This window comes from Macaca mulatta, chromosome X (assembly GCF_049350105.2).
Source record: "Macaca mulatta isolate MMU2019108-1 chromosome X, T2T-MMU8v2.0, whole genome shotgun sequence".
Lineage (NCBI taxonomy): Eukaryota > Metazoa > Chordata > Mammalia > Primates > Cercopithecidae > Macaca > Macaca mulatta.
The window spans coordinates 141,922,792-141,944,144 of NC_133426.1; the positions used below are offsets into that span (position 1 = coordinate 141,922,792).

A 21,353-nucleotide genomic window follows, 5' to 3' on the forward strand; every position below is an offset into this window, starting at 1 on the left:
TAGCAGTGAGCTGAGATCATCAGCCTGGAAGACAGAGTGAGGCTTAGCCTCAAAAAAAAAAAAAAAAAAAGAAAGACTAGAAAACAGAAAAAGAAAGAAAAGAAAAACCATGCCCGGCCTCCTGCCCCAGCATTTTTTTGATGCATGTATACCCATGCATGGATGTGTTGTGTTGTTGATAAAATCGTGATGTCCACACAATAACCTAGTGACTCTAGAACTGGCTTTTTTTTTTTTTTTAACTCGACCATGTAGGTAGGACAATTGCCCAATCAGTGCATATGGATCCGCTGCGTTCCTTAAACAGTTAGTGGGATACCACAGAGATGATCAGGCGTGACGGTGAACAGGTATTTTGAGAGTTCTTAAATACCCACGTCAACCTTTGTTGTGAAAACTGGGATGGGGTCGGGTGAACCTACTTCTTGCTGACAGTTTTTCAAAAGTCATGACCATAACGAAGTGCGAGCATTTCCCCACTTCATTAAAACAGTCTGAAAAAACGCTACTGGGTTTTGATTGGGTTACCTTTAACAAGGATTGAATGAAACCACGAAAGGGCTTTTAAGCACACCGGCAACAAACAAACAAAAAGGCCATAAACAAGAGCAAATGAAAACCCGAGACGACCTTGTGCAACCACCGGGGCAAACAATGGATTAAGAGTGCTTGGAAAGGGAAGGACAATGGGGAAATTCGCCAATAAAGAGATATACGTGACCAGCAAATATACCAGAAAGGGAAAAATGCACGCGTGTGGGCTTGATGGCACTCTGTAGCGCAGAGTTACTGCACCATGCTGATTAAAGGTACAATGGCTTGGCTGATCAGTTTTCAGGGGAGACCGTGGGAGAAGGGAAGTGATATGAACAGGCAGAGGCTTCTACATGTGCTTTCTGTACAGAATCAGCGTAGCGGTCCAGATTGTCCTCCTCCACTCCCGCTCCACCCTGGGAAATGGTATCAAAGCGATCCCTGGCAGCTCCACCCTTCAATCCACTCCAGCCTCGGGAGGTGCCCGGAAAGAAGCGTGGCCGTGTGGGCGGGACCGGGCAGTGGGAGGAGCTGAGCCTGCGGGGCCTGTCTAGTAGGCGGGGTCGCGACGCTGACGGTCTCTCTGCGGCTCCCGCTTGCGGGTGTGGCTACGCCCGCAGCAGAGCTATGGCGGGGGCGGGGGCGGGGGCGGGGGCGGGGGCGGGGGCGGCCCACAGTGAGGAGGTGTGGAGGGGGCGGAGCTGTGCGGGATCGTGGAGGAGGGGCCGAGGCAGCTGCAGCCTGAGACCAGCTCCGCCTGGGGAACACGAGGGCGGGGCGCGGGAGCGGGCGCGGGGGCGGGGCGGACGGGGCTCCGGGCGACCCGTGGGGTGCGCTAGTGCTTGGGTCCCGGCGCCCTGAGGCTAGCGCTCGTGCGGGTCAGTCGGTCGGCGGGGCCTGCGCGGGGCCCGGGCCCATGGCGGCGTCGGCGGCTCTGTCTGCGGCAGCGGCGGCGGCCGCCCTGTCTGGCCTGGCGGTGCGGCTGTCGCGCTCAGCGGCGGCCCGAGGCTCCTACGGCGCCTTCTGCAAGGGGCTCACGCGCACGCTGCTCACCTTCTTCGACCTGGCCTGGCGGCTGCGCATGAACTTCCCCTACTTCTACATCGTGGCCTCGGTGATGCTCAACGTCCGCCTGCAGGTGCGGATCGAGTGAGCACCGGCGGCGGTGGCAGAGGCCCGGCTGGAGGGGCGCCCGTGTCCCCGCCCGCCCCCGGCCGGGTCGCCGGCATGAAGGACAGCTGGGCCGCGGCGAGGGGTGGAGGCGGGGCGGCTCGGGCCCCTGCACTCTAGACCTACGCCGTCCGGGCAGGACCGCCCAGCCCTGGCCCCAGCCGCTGTCTCAGCCTGGGGAGCCCGGATCGCGCAGAAACGCACTGAACGGGCATCGGGCTCCAGAAACTACCTGGGCTCGGCCTACCTGTTGCCTCACATTGGCCAAAGAGGGGGAAACCAGAAGGAGGGAATTCTGCTGCGGCGACTTGACTTTCCAGGCCCCGAGCAGAAAGGTAGGAGGCGACAGGTTGGAATGGGGGAGGGGCGGTGGCTCTGCCCTCCAGATGTCAGGGCGCCTTGGCGGTCAGGGGGAAATATAAATATGGAAGGCACCGGGGCAAACCAGCCCAAAGAGCTGTGGAGCGCAGCTGAGGAAAGGAAAAGCAGCCGCAGGCTCTCCCCTCCTCCCCAGTCATGATTGCTGGATAGGGTGAGGGGCGGACCCCTCCCGCCCACGTCCCAGTGCCTGCCTCCCTTTCCACAGAGGCCCCCAGGGTGTCCCCTAAACCCTGAGGAATGGAGGGTAATGGGCTGGGGGCGGCCCCAGGCAGGCCCTAGAGGAGCAACGATGCCCCCACCCTTCTCTTCCCCAGCAGTCTGTGGGCATAGGGAGGACCGTTTTCTTCTAGGCTGAGCCCTGTGTCTGGTCTGTTCTCAGCCCTCAGCCCTGGGACTCTCTGCAGCTCCTGCACAGCCCTTGGCAAAACTGCCTCCTGCCCTGTCTTTGGGGCCAGGGGACTGGTCTCTGCCTGCTCCTGCTGTCCCTCGTGTTCCCCTGCCCCTACCTGAGGGCACCCCCCAAGCTCTGCATTTGGAGACAGGGAAGAGTGGGAGAGACGCATTCCTACCGTCCCCTCCCCCACAGTCTTGCTCTTCCGCCATGTCAGCCCATGCTCCCTAAGGCCCCTAGCTAGCAAGGCCCTCCCAGGGCCAGAGTCGCATCCTCCAGCCCCAGACGGCCTCTAGAAGCCTACTGTGTACTGAAGTGATCTGGGAAAAAGAGACCTCCCTGAGCACACAGCAGCTCTCAGCCTGGGGTGGGCAGAGCAGATGGAGAAGAGGCTTGCAGAGGAGGCCATTCCTGGGGGAAGCAAGGACGTGTCTGGTGGCCAGGCAACTGAGGTCCCCATCTCTTTTTTTCTCTTTCAGGCATTGGCGTTTGTTGGCGGTGACCTGCCCCTTCTTTGGCCTTGCCAAGAGTCTCATCCCTGCCTGGGGGCACCTCTGGCCCTGGACTTGCCTGGGCAGAGGCAGCGTGAAGGACGTGAACAGGAGAAGGGCCTTCCTAGTAGAGGCACAGCATGGACAAAGGCTCACGGGGTGGGGGTGCCCAGGGATCGAGTCCTGGCTTGGGAAGGAAGGTCTGAGTTCCCTGGGAACTGAGATCTGCTGGCAGCACTGTGAGAGGTGTATTTCCCCCTTCTAATGACAGAGGAAACTGAGGCTTCGGGGGGGGGGGGTTTACCCTTGACACGCAGATAGGAGGAGGAGGAACTGCATGTGCCCCTGGGCCTGCAGGCCCCCATACCCCTCCCCAGTCTTCTCCAAGACCTGGCATGGTGGGAGGAGGGAAGGGGAAGTGGAGAGGGAAGCATAGGGCTCCTGGGGCACCAAGGGAGAAAGGGGCCTAGGGGTATGGAATCTGGGGATCTCACTTTCTTTGGAGCAGTACCGAAGGTCACAGGGAAGATCAGGAGGACAGACAGCTGAGATGGGAGACAGAAGAGATGGGCCCCAGGACCCCTGGGGAGCCAAGCTCTCCCCCACAGCCTAACCTCCCCACCCCACCTGGAGCTTCACCAAGGGCTCCTCAGCAGTGCAGTGGCACAAGCCTCCCAGTTTGGTGGGCAACTGGGGGTGATCTTGGTGTTGTGGCTCCTGGAGACACACATAACCAGGAGGGTGAAAGGATAAACTTGGGGTGTGCTGGGGCTGAGACCCATGGCATGACCCCAATTCTCTCTCCTCAAGTTCGACCCCCCATCCCCAGGACCACACAGGAGAATCTCATCTCACGGCTTGGATTGGTCCTGGGGGCCCCCGGGTGTGCTGCTAGCCGGTGTACAATGGTCAGGAGCAGCCCAGAGGGGAGCCAGGAAGAGACCCTCGCCCTCACCCTCTTTCCCCATTTCCCCATCTCTTGCACTGGTACCCCGAGGGCCACGTTCTCAGTTCCTGGGACTGAAAACTGCAGCAGTCTGGCCAGCTCCAGGGACAGAGTGGCCCAGCCACCTACCATGTACCCTCCTCAGCTGCCCACTGGACTCAGGTCCTGCATGAAGCTGTCCTCCTGCCTCACCCCAGAAGAGGCTGGACAGTGGCTGCCTTGTGCCCCTTGCAGTCTTCCACATCCAAGGCCTGATGACGTGCCTCCTTGTCCCAAGTTTCATGGGAACCCCTGACCCTGCTGGCCCCTCTCATCTACCCCAACCCTGTCCACCCTGGACCACCTCCAGGGGCCTGTCAGCCTGCTGGTCCCCCCAACAGATCTTTGGGGGCAGCCTCTATAGGACAAGAGTGACACAGGGCTGGAGGAGAAGAGGAGTGAGGAGCTTCCTTTTGTCTGATGCACAGATGTGGCCCTTTCAAACCCTGGTGTCACCCTCTGGGTGACTGGATCCCCAGCTCCACCCTCTTCCTGGGCCAGCCAGGAAGGATGGAGGAAAGCTCTTTGCTGATTGCATGTGTGGGAGTGTGGGGGGTGACTGAGCCCCCCCCCATGCAAGGGGCTCGGCCTGGGAACCTGGAACCTGCTTCCCTACTGGGAGAAATGTGAATCAGAGCTGCAGGGGTCCCTACCCTCAGAGACCCCCGACTGCAGGGAGCCCCACCCCATAAGAGGGGCATGGAAATCCATGTCCTCCCCCCGCCGCCGCCCCGTGGCTTCTGCCGTGGCTGTATTGGCCTAGAGGGGCTGGCTGGGGAGGAGCAGGGCTGAGCCCCTCAGCATCTGCTCCTGTCCCTGCCTTTTCACGCCTGCTGCTTGAAGTGGTAGCTCCACCTGCTGCTTCTCCACCTCCCCTCCCCACCTCTTCTCTCCCCGACGGGGCCCTTGCTGCGTGATGGGGTCTCCATGCACTTTATTTATTTGCAGTCTGTTTGCCAGGCGGTGGAGCTTCTAGACACCGACCGGAATGACACACTTTTCTGTGCGTGATTCACTGTGTACTGGTCAGCACAGGCTGGCCGGAGACATGTTCTTGTTTCTGGTGTTGTCATGTCTTCTTGTTTTCTCTAAGTTAAAAAAGAAAAAAAAAAAAAAGTCCTTGGTTTAATACACTAAAATCCCAACTGGAGGCCTCCCGTGTCTGGTGGGGGTGATGCAGTGGCCCCGGGTGGAGAGAGGCCCCATGGTGAGGTCACCGGCTCCCATGGCCAGGAGCTGGCAGGGAGAAGCCTCTGGAGGCTAGGGCTGGGGGAGGCTGTAGCAGGCTGTGGCGGGGACCATGTTTCCTGTTCAGAGGCTGTGCTGAGACCCGACTTGACCCGGGCCACTGCCCCATGAGAAGCAGGCAGCAGCCTATCCTGGCCCCGAGAGGTAGCTGCTTGTCCTGTTGACAACCTTTGTTCAAACGATCCAAAACATAAGTCCCCTTCCGTTTTAGCGTCTGGTGATCAAAAGTGTCTAAGTCAGTAGAATCCTGAGGGTGGACTAAGGTGAAGTGAACTGAAATGACGCAGGTCATTTTGTGTAGCACTGAGACTCCTCTCCTTGCCTGAGGCCACCTCCCACTGCCTCCCTACCAGCAAGGTTACTTCAGAATCTTGGAGAAGATAAAGGACCTGGCCCTGGAAGCCTGCTTCCCTTTCCCAATGTTGGAGGCAAACTGGCCCATCAGAGCCCCCTTTCCTAGTGGCTCCCACCGGAGAGCGCTTCCTAGTGGCTGCTATAAGCGTTGGCAAACAGGCAGAAGGCGGGGGAGGGAGGGCGGAGGGTAGTATTAGAGGAAGCCCCACAGGGCCCCGGTGGGGAAGCATCCTGAGGACACAGGGCTATGCTCAGATTCAGGAGTAGCCTGGGTTTAGAGGCCCTGGGGGCACTCCTGTTGCCAAGGGCTACCCAGGGGTCAGAGCACCCTGACAAGGAGGAGTCGTCCAAAAGCACTGGTGCTAATGCCCTATGGCATCTGCCACCACAGGAGAAATGGACCCCAGTCCTTAAGCTTCCCTCCCCTTTGTCTAGATGGTCCTCTTCATCCCCACTCCATGGATCACATGACTTGGCAAACCAAGATGGGAAATGATCCCCCCAGAGCCTGACTCCAAGGCCTCTTGAAGAGGGAGGACCACCCCTCCCATCCCTGCTACAGAGGAAAAGAAGGCAGGAAGGCCAGTTCTGCTCCGATGGGACCCCAGGAGACCTGAGCCCTGAGCCCAGCTCTTCCACTTACTACTGTGTGGTGCCAGGCAAACAGCACAACCTGGAGTTTTTAGTAAGGCTCTGTTGGGATGCTTGTAAGCAGTGAATACAATGTCTGTTCATTGTCATCAGGTCTCACCTGGAGCAGCCTTGTTACTGTGGGGAAAAGGAACCAAGTGAAGGGAACCGACCTCTGATGAGAGCCTGTCATGTGCCAGGCACCATTCTAGGTGCTTTGCATTCCTAATCTCATCATAATCCCACAACTACCTAACCGTTATCTCCATTTTACAGAGGAACCAAAGACAGTAACCAAGTCTGAAATAGAACCCCAAGAAGAAGCTCTTTTCCTGAGCTACCAATGCCCCCTGGAGAGGCAGGGAATTGGGCTGGAAGAACGGTGGAATGGAATAGCAAAGATGGAAGATGACCCTGTCCTTTCTGGGTGGGGTCCAGAAGAAATCCAGGGCTTGGATGAGGGGTAGACCTGGGAGCCTTCTCCAAATGGAGCTCCCCAGTGGGAGCAGCTGGGGCCACCCTGAGATGGGTCCACCTGTCTTTCTTCCATTCCACCTCTAGAGATTGACTGGGACCTAAGAGACTGAGTCAAGAGAGGGCAAGAGGGCAGCTAAGTAAGCGGGAAGTTCCAGGGGCAGCAGAGCAAATACATTGAGAAATGGGAAATATGAAGAGCATGCAAAATCCCATCCTACTCCTACCCACCCTACTCCCAAGGGAAATTGCTGGGTTTTGGACGAATTTTCACTTCGTGTGCATCTTTTATGTATGTAAAACTACAAACATACTACTTTGAAATCTGATTCCACTATTTTATGTTTGTCTTACCATGTTATTATGCATTTTCCTACATCCAAAGCTACCTAGTATCTCTTTTGTATGAAGGTTTCATCATGTATCCCCCAGTGCCCTTTGGTTGTTTTTCTTTGTTGTCATTTATTTTGGTGGGGGTTGGTTTGCTTTTTATTGTTGTTTTTCCTTGTTTTTATAAGTGATACAGTGACAGATGTCGTTGTGGATAAATGCTGTGGCACAGTCATGATCAATTCCTTGATACATATTCCTAGAAAGTACACCAAAGGGTATGCATGGCTTAGGGCTTTTGATACTCTCCAGAGTTGGGATACCAAGTTACACTACTCACTCCAGTCAGGATGAGAGTTTTTTGAGACAATGGTGGCGATTCTGATTCAATAGATTAAAAAACTTATTACTACCTTTCATTACCTCAAACTGGGTGTATTTCCCTTCCTTCAAGATCAATATAATATTTAACCCATCACTTTTCTAAAATGTTTCCCTTAAAAAAAAAAAAAAAACCTACAGCACCTGGTATTCCTGGCAGTTTCCCCTTCAAGCACTAACCAGCCCCAACCCTGCTTGGCTTCCAAGATCAGACGAGATTGGGCACATTCAGGGTGGTATGGCTATAAATGCATATTTCCTTCTTGACCATCTCTATTTTAAGGCTAGAGCTAACTCTTTTTCCTAGGAGAGAGAACTTGATCCTTTCCTTCTACTCTACTTTACCTATCCCTGAGTCTCACAACGGGTTTGTCAGTCTCTCAGTTTGATAGGTTAAAATAGTTTATTTTGATCTTTTATTTTGTATTCCTTTGAATACATAATGAGGATTAAATATTTTCATAGGCCTATTGCTTAGTTGTCCTTCTGTTTTCAACTATAGAGAGTAATTTTTTTTTTTTTAAACAAAGGAAACGAGATATGCCTTTTATCATTCAGTGATGGGTAGCAACTTCAGGTGAGGATGTCAGTTTGAACTAACTTGAAAGAACACCACTCTAATCCACTGCTTCCCCACCTTCTTTTCCAAACACACCATAATGATGGATAGCATATTTTAAAAATATTTTAAAAATAGTAGCCATTCTCAAAAGTGTAACAAGAAACCTCTAAGACCCAGAAGCAGAAGGAATGCAGAGCAGTAAATGGGACCTGAAGCTTCATAGCCCTTGGAAGCTAGCAAGGGAAACAGGTCTGAGAAGCTAGGAAAGAGAGCTAAACTGTGGGCAGGTACTGCATGTGATAGGGAGCCAGAACTAGGTGTTCTGTATGGGTCTAGGTGGTAGGAAAATGTTTCCATCATGAATGAAAACTAGAATATCTTGATCTATCCACCTCAGGTCTCTCCTGAAAATGAGTCCCCTGCTTAAACCATGGTTTGAAATGAAGTGAAACATCTAGACTCTCAATTCCTAATTCTGCACTGTGCTCAGTGCAGGGTCTGGATTTGTACCAATATGCCAAAAAAACAAACAAACAAAAACAATATACACAAAATATACCGCTGGGCCCCTTCAGTTAAATTAAACAACACTGAAGACAAAGGAAATATCCTAAAAGTCACTAGAGAGGAAAGACACATTATCCATAAAAAGAAAAGCAAGCATCATCCACAACAATGGGTGCCAGAAGACAATGCATCAGTAAGGGTTCAGTTGCAGGAAACAGAACTCACTGTAGCTGTTTTAAACAGAAGTTCAATTGAACCATGGACCAGGTCCTTACAAAATTATTTCAAGGCGGAAAGAGAGAAAGGTAGGTTGGGCCTCTAAAAACACTCTCAGGGTACCACAGCAGAACTGGCTCATTAAGGTAGGTAACACTTGTACTCAATTCAGATGGTAGGAAATTGGGAGCCCAACACTGAAGCTATTAACTTCAAGAAGACATTCCTGTAGCTGTGATTCAGAGATCAGAAATCTGCTGTCATATCACAACCACCTTTTGACACCATGAAGCTAGTTACAACACAAAGGAACACTGAAGCAGGAAAACATAAAGTCTGCATGACTGTGTTCACAAGCAGAAAGACCCAAAGAAGCAGGAAGGTGGCTGCTGTTTCCCATCCATCATTTCAGTCTCACCCAAGAGTACCTAACTGGTGGGATATCATTCATATTCAGAACCTCCTACTACAGGGTAATCTGAGAAATACAGATTTGGACTTTTCTGACTGTGAAGTCCAGGAAGGTACATTAGGGGATTGGGATGGTTACTTAGTCTCGATTTTCCATGTGTCACAATGTCTTCAAAGCATGACAAGAAATCCATAAGCCTAGAACTTATGAAAAAATGTGAAATGAACACCTTCGGACACATAGAAGAACTTGGACATTTTACTATCCATCAGCTCTTGCTGAAACAATTACTGAAAATATGTATGTTAGCAATAAGAACGAGAAACCCACAAGGAAGGAATGGAAGTCAAGAAATAATAGCAAGTAAATGGTAATTAAAAGGGGATTAAAAATATCAACATACATTGATGGTTAAGCAAACAAGGAAGGAGAAAAAAAATAACATATTTATTGAGAACTTACTTTGTGTCAGGTACTGCTCTAAGCACGTTACATGTACTAAATAATGTAATGCCATGACCCTAAAACAGAAACTTACATTATCATTCTTTATAAACATGAGGAAACTTGGGCTCAGAGCAGTGAAGAAACTTGCCCAAGGTCACACACCTGGAGGAGAAAAGATTTGTACCCATATAGTTTTTCTCCTGAGTCTGTACTCTCAGTGTGTACTCACACTTATAAAAAGAGGGATGGGTAGAAGGAAATGTATGGAGAAGGGGAGGAGAAAAGTTTTCTGTGCACTCATAACAAGCTTATACTAAAATTCAAAACAATAACATGAGAATTGTGGAGATAGAGTGCTGGGGGAAGATAACATGGGTAAGGCTTTTGTTTTGTCAGGAAAAGAATTGAGCTGCTGAATAACTCGAAAAAATATAATTTTTAGTGTGCATGTTTAAAATTTAAGGTTAGGAAGATCCTGGGAAGGTGGTGGAGTAGGAATCAGTCTCCCCACTGAGATAAAAATTGCACTGACAGACCCCGATATAGCTATTTTGGAACTCTTCAGTATATTGAAGACTTGCAATTTCCATGGGAAAGTTTGGAGGTAAAGTGTGTTCTTGGTCCACTAGCAACTATCCATCCAGCAGCCCCAGCCCTGTGGCAAGCACAGTGCACATGTTAATGGAACAGTTTCCACATAGCTTACATGAGCAAGGGTGGGCAAAAAGGAACTTGCCCTCCCAATATTGCACATCTGTACTCAGATAGCTGATTGCTGCTCGTGATCACAGACTTGCAGACAAAGAGGCGGGTGACCATTATTGTTGCACCTCTCTTCATTGTTGCAAGTCCCTCCCGCTCTGGCTGAAGCAACTTCCCAAGATTTAAAGGGTTAGCACCACTTTTCCTTTTCCTTCCTTCATTTTACCCTTTTCTCCTTTTGGAAGCCAGAGATTAAAGACTAGGACGTTCAAAAACAACTGCACATATGGGGGAAATCAGAAAGTGACTGCACATGCACAGGGAAAGCTGCAGGCTCAGAAAACACCTGAGAAGATCTTAAGTTTACACCCCAGGCTAATCTTTGGCAAAGAAAAAACCTACAGCAATAAAAAGAAACACAATAAATAAAAACAATAACAAAATCAGCAAACACCAAGGAAGGGGAAGAATCTGGTTTCCAAAATTCTCACATTATTAGATTCAAATGTCTAATTTTCAACAAAAAATCACAAGGCATACAAAGAAACACGAAACTATGGCACATTCAAAGGAAAAAAAATTAAATCAATCAACAGAAACAGTCCCTGATCTAGTATATATGACAGCAGATCTACTAGACAAAGACTGTAAAACAACTCTCTTAAAAATGCTCAAGAACTAAAGGAAGATGTGGAGAAAATCAAGAAAGTGATGCATGAACAAAATGGAAATATCAAGAAAGAGATAGAAAGCCTAAGAAAGAAACCAAAAATAAACTGTGGAGCCAAAAAGTACAAAAGCTGAAATTTAAAAATCAGAAGAGGGGTTTAAAGGCAGACTTGAGCATGGCAAAAGAAAGAATCAGCAACCTCGAAAATAGGACAATGGAAATTATCAAGTCTGAGGAACAGGTAGATAAAAGATTGAAGAAAAGATGAACAGAGCCTAAGGGACTTGTGGATACCACCAAGCCCATCAACATATGCATTGGGGAAGTCCCAAAAGGGAAAGAGAGAGAGAAAGGGGCAAAGGAAATGTCTGAAAAAATAATGACCAAAAACTTAACAAATTTTATGAAAGACATGAATATAAACCTCCAAGAATCTCAATGAATGCCAAGTAAGATGAACTGAAAGATGCCCCAAAACCAAGGCACCTTATAATGAAACTTTCAATAGACAAAGACAAAGAGAAAAATCTTGAAAGCATCAAGAGAAAAATGACTCATCATATACAAGTGATCCTCAATGAAACTGTTAGCAATTTTATCTTCAGAAACATTAGATGACAGAAGGCTGTGGGCTGATATATTCAGCATGCTAAAAATATGTTGACTGGCCGGGCGCGGTGGCTCAAGCCTGTAATCCCAGCACTTTGGGAGGCTGAGGCGGGTGGATCACGAGGTCAGGAGATCGAGACTATCCTGGCTAACATGGTGAATCCCCGTCTCTACTAAAAATACAAAAAACTAGCCGGGCGTGGTGGTGGGCGCCTGTAGTCTCAGCTACTTGGGAGGCTGAGGCGGGAGAATGGCGTGAACCCGGGAGGCGGAGCTTGCAGTGAGCCGAGATCACGCCACTGCACTCCAGCCTGGGAGACACAGCGAGACTCCGTCTCAAAAAAAAAAAAAAAAAAAAAAAATGTTGACTAAGAATGCTATATCTGGCAAAACTGTTCCTCAAATGTGAGGGAGAAATTAAGATATTCCCAGATAAACAAAAGCTAATGGAGTTTGTTACCACTACACCTGTCCTGCAAGAACTGCTCAAGAGAGTACTGCAAGGTGAAATGAAAGGATAATAGATAGGAACTCAAAGCTGTATGAAGAAATAAAGATTCCCCCCTTCTTTCCTCCCCTATTCCCTCTTCTCTTTTCCTTCCCTTTCTCTCCCTTCTCCTCCCTTCTCCTTCATCCTTCCTCTTCTCTCAGATCCCCCCTGCCTCTGCTTCCCTCCTCTCCTGTCCTTTCCCATCCCCTCCCCTCTCAACCCCCATCCCGCTCCTCCCACGGCTGTGGTCACATGGGGCGCAGCGGGATTTAAGCTTAATCTGCCTGGTGCTCAGCACAGCAGCCTGACTGTGGGGTGTGCTGACTGAGCTAGTCTTGGGGTCCTGAAGAAGGGAGCTGAAGGGATGCCCACAGACACCCCACCATGAGTTTGGGGCTGTAGAGGGCACAAGAGGCCCAGCTGACGCTGGAGACGGTTATCCAGACACTGGAGAGAAGCGTCCTGGGCCAGGAGAAGGGCTTGGGCGCACGGGACCTGGCCCAGGACCCTCAGACCATCATCCTACCTGTCCGCATCAGGGAGATTGTCACCTGCAACCTCTCCCGGCCTGAGCGCCTAGTCCCACTATGGACCACAGAGATGGCACTGCTGCTCTCACTGCAGGAGAAGAACCAGCTGCAGCAGCAGGAGCTATCGCACGTGGAGGACTTGCTGGCCCAGAGCCACGCCAAGCGTGATGAGCTCACCATTAAGTACAATGCGCTGGAGCAGCCTGTGCGTCTGGAGTCTGGAGAGCTGGAGATGCAGGAGCCCAGGGGGCTGCTACAGCAGAGTGTGGAGCTGTGGAGGCAGCTGCAGGAGGAGCAGGCCTCCTACTGGCCGCAAGCTGCTGGCCTACCAGGAGGGCCAACAGCGGCAGGCCCAGCTTGTGCAGCAGCTGCAGGCCAAGATTCTCCAGTACAAGAAGAGGTGCTCGGAGCTGGAGCAGCAGCTGCTGGAGAGATCGGGAGAGCCTGAGCAGCAGCGACTGAGGGACACAGAGCACAGCCAACACCTGGAGAGCGCCCTCATCCGGCTGGAGGAGGAGCAGCAGAAGAGTGCCAGCCTGGTCCAGGTGAATAGCATGCTCTGAGAGCAGCTGGACCAGGCAGGCTCGGCCAGCCAGGCTCTGAGTGAGGACATACAAAAGGTGACCAGCGACTGGACACACAGACGCAAGGAGCTGGAGCAGCGGGAGGTGGCATGGAGGCTCAAGGAGGAGTCCTTCAACGCCTACTTCAGCAATGAGTACAGTCGTCTGCTACTCCTCTGGAGGCAGGTGGGGGTCGGGTGGCTGGTCAGCGAGGTGAAGATGTCTACCGTGAGGGACCTGCCGTAGCTGGGAGGGGAGCTGGCCTGGAAATCATGCGCTGTCCAGGAGGGGGGTTGGTACAGAGCACGGGCCTGCGGCTGGCGGAGAGCGGGGCTGAAGCGGCCCTGGAGAAGCAAGTCCTGCTGCAGGTCCAGCTAGAGGAGCAGCTGCAGGACAAGGTGCTCCACAAGAAGGACCTGGCCCAGCAGCAGATGCAAAGCGACCTGGACAAGGCCGACCTCAGTGCCAGAGTGACAAAGCTGGCCCTGGCAGTGGAGCGTCTTCAGAAGCAGAATCTGGAGTAGGATTAGATCAACAAGGCTCTCGGCAAGCCTGAGGCCCTGGAATCCCTGTGGCTACAGGAGCAGTAGGCCCTGGAGACAGAGGATGGAGAAGGGCTGCAGCACACCCTGAGGGACCTCGCATTGGCCCTCCTGTTGGACACTGAGATGGCGTCCAGCTGAGCGGCTCCAAGCACACCACCGACGCATCCGAAGGCAGCCTGCGGGGTTCTCAGGCCAGAGGATCCCGTCCCCACCACAGCGCTCCTGGCCGGGTAGCAGCCCTTCGCCCCACCGAGGCAGGTCCGTGGCTAGCTCAAACTCCTCCAGGCTCGCCCTGATCCACTCTGCCCTACACAAGCGCCAGCTGCAGGTCCAGGACACTCATGGGCACTATGAGGCAAACCAGGACCTTCTGGGCACCCTGTGGAAGCAGCTTAGTGACAGCGAGGTTGAGCGGCGGGCCCTAGAGGAACAGCTCCAGCACCAGCAGGACAAGACCGATGGCGCCATGCAGGCCCATGAGGAAGCCCAGTGCGAGGTACAGCGGCTGCTGAACGCCAATGAGCTGCTGAGCAGGGAGAAGAGCAACCTGGCGCACAGTCTGCAGGTGGCCCAGCAACAGGCCAAGGAGCTTCTGAAGGAGCGGGAGAAGCTGCAGGCTGCCCAGGAGGAGCTGCAGCACCATCGGGACCGACTGAGGAAGAGCAAGAGGATGCGGTGCAGGATGGTGCATAGGTGCCTCAGGAGCTTGAGCGCAGCCATAAACAGCTAGAGCAGCTGGAAGGCAAGCGCTCAGGCCTGGCGAAGGAGCTGGTGGAGGTGAGGGAGGCGCTGAGCTGCCCCACACTGCAGCGGGACATGCTGCAGGCCCAGAAGGCTCAGGTGGCGGAGGCGCTGACCAAGGTTGAGGCTGGCCGGGTGGAACTCGAGCTGTCCATGACCAAGCTGAAGGCAGAGGAGGCATCCCTGCAGGACTCCCTGTCCAAGCTGAGTGCCCTCAACCAGAGCCTGTCTCAGGACAGGCTGGATCTGAACTTCCTTGTCGCCCAGCTGGAAGAAGAAAAGGCAGCCCTGCAGGCCCGGCTGAGGCAAGCGGAGCAGGAAGCCACTGTGGCGCGGGAACAGCAGGAGCGGCTGGAGGAGCTGCGGCTGGAGCAGGAGGTGGCGCTGCAGGGCTCTGGAGGGCCTGGAGGGCTGGAGTGGCAGAGGACCTCCAGGAGGCGCTGGAGCAGCAGCTCCCCAGGCTGCTTCATGAGCTCAGCCGGCTGCAGGAGCAGCTAGCTCAGCTCTCCCAGCAGCTGAGTGGGCAGGAGCAGGAGCTGGAGCAGGCCCGGTGGGAGCCACAGTGGCAGGTGAAGGCTCCGGAGCGAGTGGCCCAGGAGAAGGAGGCGCTAGCCAAGGGGCGCACTGGCCTGGCTATGCAGCTGGCTGCAGCAGAGCATGAAGGCATCACCCTGTCAGAGGAGGCCACACGCCTGCGCTTGGAGAAGGAAGCCCTGGGGGCAGCCTGTTTGAAGTGCAATAGCACCTGGCTCAGCTCGAGGCCTGTCGGGATCAGGCTGGAAGCCGGTGGGCAGGTCCTGCTGTTGGCCAAGGAGACCCTGACTGGGGAGCTGGCGGGGCTGCGGCAGCAAATAATAGCTACACAGCAGAAAGCCAGCCTAGACAAGGAGCTGATGGCTCAGAAGCTGGTGCAGGCTGAGCGGGATGCCCAGGCCTCTCTGCGGGAGCAGTGGGCAGCCCAGGAGGAGGACTTGCAGGGAGTCCAGCCCGAAAAGGAGGCAGCATGGCGGGAGCTGGAAGCCAAGAGGGCCCAGCTGCAGAGTCAGCAGCAGCGTGAGCAGGAGGAGCTGCTGGCCCAGCTGGAGATCGAGAAGGAAGGGCTGAGCAAGGAGATCGCTGCCCTGCAGCAGGAGCGCGATGAGGGCCTCCTCTTGGCCCAGGGTAAGAAGCAGCAGGCCTTGTCTCTGAAGGGGTCTGAAAAGACTCCGTCAGAGAAGTTGTCAGAGAAGTTGATGGGTACAAGGCACAGCCTGGCCACCAGTTTCAGCGGGAGCTGCTGGAGGCCCAGCGCAAGCTGCGTGAGGGCCAGGAGGGCCTTAAGGTGTAGCGCCAGGAGGCGGACAAGCTGTGGCGCAGTCTGGGCGAGGGCGCCAAGGAGCGTGAGGCACTGCGGGCCGCTGGGAAGAAGGTAGAGAGCGAGTGCATCAACCTGAAGTTTACCGATGAGGACAAGGAGCAGAAGCTGGCACTCCTAGAGGAGGCACAGGCAGCCATGGGCAAGGAGGACGGTGAGCTTCAGACTGGGCTGCAGGAGGTGGAGTGCTCACGGCTGGAGGCTTGGAGGGAGCTACAGGAACTCTGGCGTCACATGAAGATGCTGGACAGTGAGAATACCAGGGTGGGCTGCGAGCTGGCAGAGCTGCAGGGCCGCCTGGCGCTGGGCTAGCGGGCAGAGAAGGAGAGCCGGCGGGAGACCCTGGGCCTCCGGCAGATGCTGCTGAAGGGCGAGACCAGCCTGGAGGCGACGCGGCAGGAGCTCCAGGTAGCCCAGCGGAAGCTGCCGGAACAAGAAGGTGAGCTCCGGGTCCGCGAGCGAGGCCTGCTGGGCTCCCTGGAGGAGGTGCGCGGCACCGAAAACCAGCAGCTGGACCACGCCCGTGGCCTGGAGCTCAAGCTGGAGGCTGCGCAGGCCGAGGCTGCGGAGCTGGGCCTGCGGCTGAGTGCGGCCGAGGGCCAGGCACGAGACCTGGAGGCCGAGCTGGCCCGCGTGGGGGTGCAGCGGTGCGCAGTGGAGGCCCAGCTAGGTGGCCTGCGCTCCGCTCTTTGCCGCGGCCTCGCCCTCGGTTGCGCGCCCAGCCCAGGCCAGCCCCGCCACCGGTGCCGGGCTCCCCTACCCGGGATGCGCCCGCCGGAGGAAGTGGGGAAAGGCTTAGCCGCCCCAGCACCTTAGAATGCAGCCCTGGGTCCCAGCCACCATTTCCAGGACCTGCCACCTCCCCGGCTCCTCTAGACCTGGACCCAGAGGCAGTGCGCGGGGCCTTCCGGGAATTCCTGCAGGAGCTGCGGAGCACCCTGAGAGAACAGGACGAACTTCGGACCCAGAGTGCCCTGAATCGCCAACTGGCCGAGATGGAGGCCGAGAGGGACACCACGACCTCGAGGGCCAGGCAACTGCAGAAGGCGGTGGCTGAGAGTGAGGAAGCCCTGCGCAGTGTGGATGGGCGGCTGAGCGGGGTCCAGGCGGAGCTGGCGCTGCAGGAGGAGAGCGTGCGGCTCAGTGAGCCGGAGCGCCGGCCCACGCTGGACCAGATGGCCACACTGGAGAGAAGCCTGCAGGCCACAGAGAGCGAGCTCTGGGCCAGTCAGGAGAAGATTAGCAAGATGAAGGCCAACGAGAGAAAGCTGAAGGGCGACAAGCGGTGCCTGGAGGAGATGCTGGACGCCTCCGAGAGCCGCACCATCAAGCTGGAACTGCAGCGGCACTCGCTTGAGGGGAGCCGTAGCGCAGCCACCTGGGCCTGAGCGACCGCGAGGCCCGGGCCCAGGCCCTCCAGAATCAGATGGACTCTCTGCAGAGACAGGTGGCAGACAGTGAGGTGAAGGCAGGGATCCTGCAGCTGAAAGTGGAGTGGTTGAATGGGGCCCTGGCCAAGGTGGAGGAAAGGGAGGGGCTCCTGCGGGTCAAGATGCGAGGCCTGGCAGAGGCCCTGGCCTAGAGCAGTGCCAGCCTCAACCGCACCCAGGACAAGAACCTGCATCTACAGAAGGCTCTGACCGCCTGTGAACCTGACCGCCAAGTGCTCCTGGAATGGCTGGACGCTGCCGGGCAGACGTTGTCTGAGGCAGGGAAGCAGAGCAGCTCCCTTGGCGAGCAGGTGCAGACGTTGCCAGGTGAGGTGGCTGACCTGGAGCTGCAGCGGGCGGAGGCCGAGGGCCAGCTACAACAGCTTCGGGAGGTGCTGCAGCAGCGGCAGGAGGGCCAGGCTGCAGCCCTGCATACGGTCCAGAAGCTGCAGGACGATCAGAGGCTGCTGCAGGACGATCAGAGGCTGCTGCAGGAACGCCTGGGCAGCCTGCAGCGCGCCCTGGATCAGCTGGAAGCCGAGAAGCGGGAGGTGGAGCGCTCAGCCCTGCGGCTGGAGAAGGAGCTCCTGGCCCTCAGAAGGGTACTGGACAAGGTGGAGCGAGAGAAGCTTCGCAGCCATAAGGACACAGTGCCGCTGAGCGCAGAGAAGGGTCGCCCTAACCGGACCCTCATGGAGGCTGACCTGGAGCTGGCCGAGGGCCAGAGGCAGATCTAGCAGCTGGAGGCGCAGGTGGTGGCGCTGGAGCAGAGCCACAGCCCAGCCCAGCTGGAGGTGGACGCGCAGCATTAGCAGCTGGAGCTGCAGTAGGAGGTGGAGCGCCTGTGCAGTGCCCAGGCTGAAGGCACCCTAGAGGCATGGGAGCGGGCCCACCACCAGAGGGTGCGCGAGCTGGAGGATCAGGTATCCACACTGAAGGGACCAAAAGTTGCAGCAGGAGCTTCCAAGGAGCTCAGCACCCTTCTCCCCATCCTCAGGCCCCCCAGAGAAATAAGCCCCTGCTGGCATCTGGAGAACGGCCCTGTGCCCAGGACAGGGGAGGGCCCTCCTCTTGGACACCCCACCCAGAGCCCGGTCCCTTGGGGGCCTCGAGCTGAGGTGGAATGAGGAGGAGCCCCACTGGCAGTGCTGAGGAGAGGTACTCCAGCTCCAGGCCTGGAGAGGCTTCCCGGCATCGCCTGCGGACCCCACCTCTGTCCAGCCCCCCTCTTCCAGGATGAGCCACTGTAGATTGTACAAGGTCTTCTTTGAGAGGTTGAGCCAGGGTTGGAGAGAGAGCCCTTGTCTCTGGTCAGCCCTGGAGCATGGGTTCGTGGGAAAGAGGAAGGGGACCAGGCCCAGGGCAGGGGTCAGAGGCCCAGGCTTCCAGAGATCTCTCAGCCTTAGTTCAGAGTGTGTGTCAGGAAATTCCTCAGAGAACTCAGAGCCCCTACTCTGTATTTTTACACCTTTTTACAGTGTTAACTGCTCAGAACTGTTTTCTGTAACAAGAAGACCTCTTTTGCTTAAAAAAAAAAAGTCTCAATAAATACATGGGCAATTATAAAAGACAGCATTATTATAACAACAATTTGTAACTCTACTTTTTGAATTGTGCATGGCTTAAGAGATTAACACATTTTAAAAATTATTAGTCTAAAAGATTGTATTATTGTAACTTTGATTTGTAACTCCACACTTTGTTTCCTACATAACTTTAAGAGATGAATGAATTTAAAAGAATTATTCGTTTATGTTCTTGGGAATACATTGTGTAAGGATGTAAGCCTGTGATGTCAACAACTGAAAGGAGTGAAAACCAAGTTGTAAATAAACAGAGTTTTAATATGTTATTGAGGTTAAACTGGTATAAATTCAAATTAGAGTGTTATAACTTTAGGATGTTAAATGTAATCCCCATGGTAAGCATGAAGAAAATAACTACAATATGCACAAAAGGAAATGAGAAAAGAATAAACTGCTCACTACAAAAGAATCAACACAAAAGAAGACAGTAACGCAAGCAATGAGCCCCCCAAAACTATAAAGAATATTAAAAACGAGTGCCAAAATATCAGAAGTCCCTCCTTATTCTTAATTACTTGAAATGTAAGTTGATTATACTGTCCAATCAAAAGGCAGAGATTAGCAGAATGGATAAAAACACATGATCCAAATATATTCTTTTTACTATCAACAGAGTAAACAGACAATGTATATAGTGGGAAAAAATATTTGCAAACTGTGTATCTGACAAAGATCCAATATCCAGAATCTATAAGGAACTTAAATCAACAAGCAAAAACCAAACAACCTTGTTAAAAATGGGCAAAGGACACAAAGAGACATTTCTCAAAATAAGACATACGAGCAGCCAACAAACATATGAAAAAATGTTCAATATTACTAATCATTAGGGAAGTGCAAATTAAAACCATAATGAGATACCATCTCGCACCAGTCAGAATGACTATTGTCAAAAAGTCAAAAAATAACAGATACTGGTGAGGATGCAGAGTAAAGGGAATGTTTATATGCTGCTGGTGGGAATGTAAATCAGTTCAGCCACTGTGGAAAGCAGTCTGAAGATTTCTCAAAGAACTTAAAATAGAACTGCCATTTGATGCAGCAATCCCATTACAGGGTATGTACCCAAAGGAATATAAATCGTTCTGCCATAAAGACACATGTATGGATATGTTCATTCCAGCACTATACACCATAGCAAAGACATGGAATCAACCTAAATGCCCATCAATGGTAGACTGGATAAAGAAAATGTGGTACATTTACACCATGGAATACTACACAGCTATAAAAAGAATGAGATCATGGCCTTTGCAGCAACATGGATGGATCTGGAGGCCATTATCCTAAGTGAATTAACACAGGAACAGAAAACCAAATACTGCGTGTTGTCATTTATATGTGGGTGCTAAACACTGAGTACACGTGGACACAAAGAAGGGAACAATAGACATTGGGGTTATTTGAGGATAGGTAGTAGGAGCAGGGTAATGATTGAAAATCTACCTATCACGAGTTATGCTGATTACCTCTGTGACAAAACTATATGTGCATCAAATCCCTGTGACACACAATTTACCCATGCAAAATACCTGAACATGTACTCCTTGAACCTAAAATAAAAGTTGAAAACTATATGTATGTGTATATATGCATATGCATAAAATATATATGTGTGTGCGTATATGTGTGTGTGTGTGTGTGTGTGTGTATACATGTCTACTTTCTAAAGGAGACTCATTTTAGATCCAAAGACACAAATGGGTTGAAAGTGAAAGGATGGAAAACTACATGGTATGCAAATAGTAAACAAAAGAGAGCAGGAGTGATTATACTAATATCATACAAAATAGACTTTAAATCAAAAAAGGATTCAAGAGACAAAGCCATTATACATAAATAGATGGTTCAATACAGCAAGAAGATATAACAATTATATACACAATTATAATAACAGACCATCAAAATATATGAAGCAGATATTGACAGAATTGAAGGGAGAAATAGACAGTTCTGCAATAATGGTTGGAGACTTCAATATCCCACACTCAGTAATGGATAGAACAACCAGAAAGAAGAGAAATAAGGAAATAGAGGACCTAACACAATAAACCAACTAATTCTAACAGACATACACAGGCCACTCTACATAACAACAACACACACATTCTGCTAAAGTGCGCATAGGACATATTCCAGGATAGATTATACGTTAAGCCACAAACTTAGTCCTAATAGATTTTAAAGGATAGATATCATTCAAAGTATTCTCCAATTACAACAGGATGAAGTTAGAAATTAATAACAGTAGTAAAACTGGAAAATTCACAAATCTGTGAAAATTGACATATTCTTAAACAATCGATGGATCAAAGAAGAAATCACAAGGAAAATATAAAAATACTCAGAGATAAAAGAAAAGACTATTCTTTGGGGAAAATACATTCTTTTCAACAAATGGTGCTGGGAAAACTGGATATCCTATGTGAAAGACTGAAGATGGAACCTTACCTAACATCATACACACAAATTAATTCAAAATGGATCAAAGACTTAAATGTAAGACCTAAAACCATAAGACATTTAGAAGAAAACAGGGTAAAAGCATCACGATATTGGATTTGCCAATTATTTGATGGACATGAAACCAAAGGCACAGACAACAAAAGAAAAAATAGAC

General features: G+C 52.3%; 1 protein-coding gene and 2 pseudogenes across 2 annotated transcripts; 2 read left to right on the plus strand and 1 right to left on the minus strand.

Moving 5' to 3' along the window:
* Window positions 1–1,371: 1,371 nt before the first annotated feature.
* Window positions 1,372–5,097, plus strand: SMIM10L2A (small integral membrane protein 10 like 2A). Of its 2 annotated transcripts, none has more exons than XM_077989348.1 (2): window positions 1,372–2,073; window positions 2,838–5,097. In XM_077989348.1, exon 1 carries the CDS (start codon window positions 1,451–1,453, stop codon window positions 1,685–1,687), a length of 237 nt encoding a protein of 78 aa, XP_077845474.1. In that variant the 5' UTR covers window positions 1,372–1,450; the 3' UTR covers window positions 1,688–2,073; window positions 2,838–5,097. The 2 variants fall into 2 exon arrangements, with proteins under 2 accessions (XP_077845474.1, XP_014983716.1); XM_015128230.3 differs by having other exon boundaries at window positions 1,372–2,039; window positions 2,956–5,097.
* A 2,404-nt stretch (window positions 5,098–7,501) lies between these two features.
* Window positions 7,502–7,619, minus strand: LOC114675159 (5S ribosomal RNA; annotated as a pseudogene).
* Window positions 7,620–12,368: 4,749 nt separating this feature from the next.
* Window positions 12,369–18,161, plus strand: LOC711470 (rootletin pseudogene; annotated as a pseudogene).
* The last annotated feature ends 3,192 nt before the right edge of the window (window positions 18,162–21,353 follow it).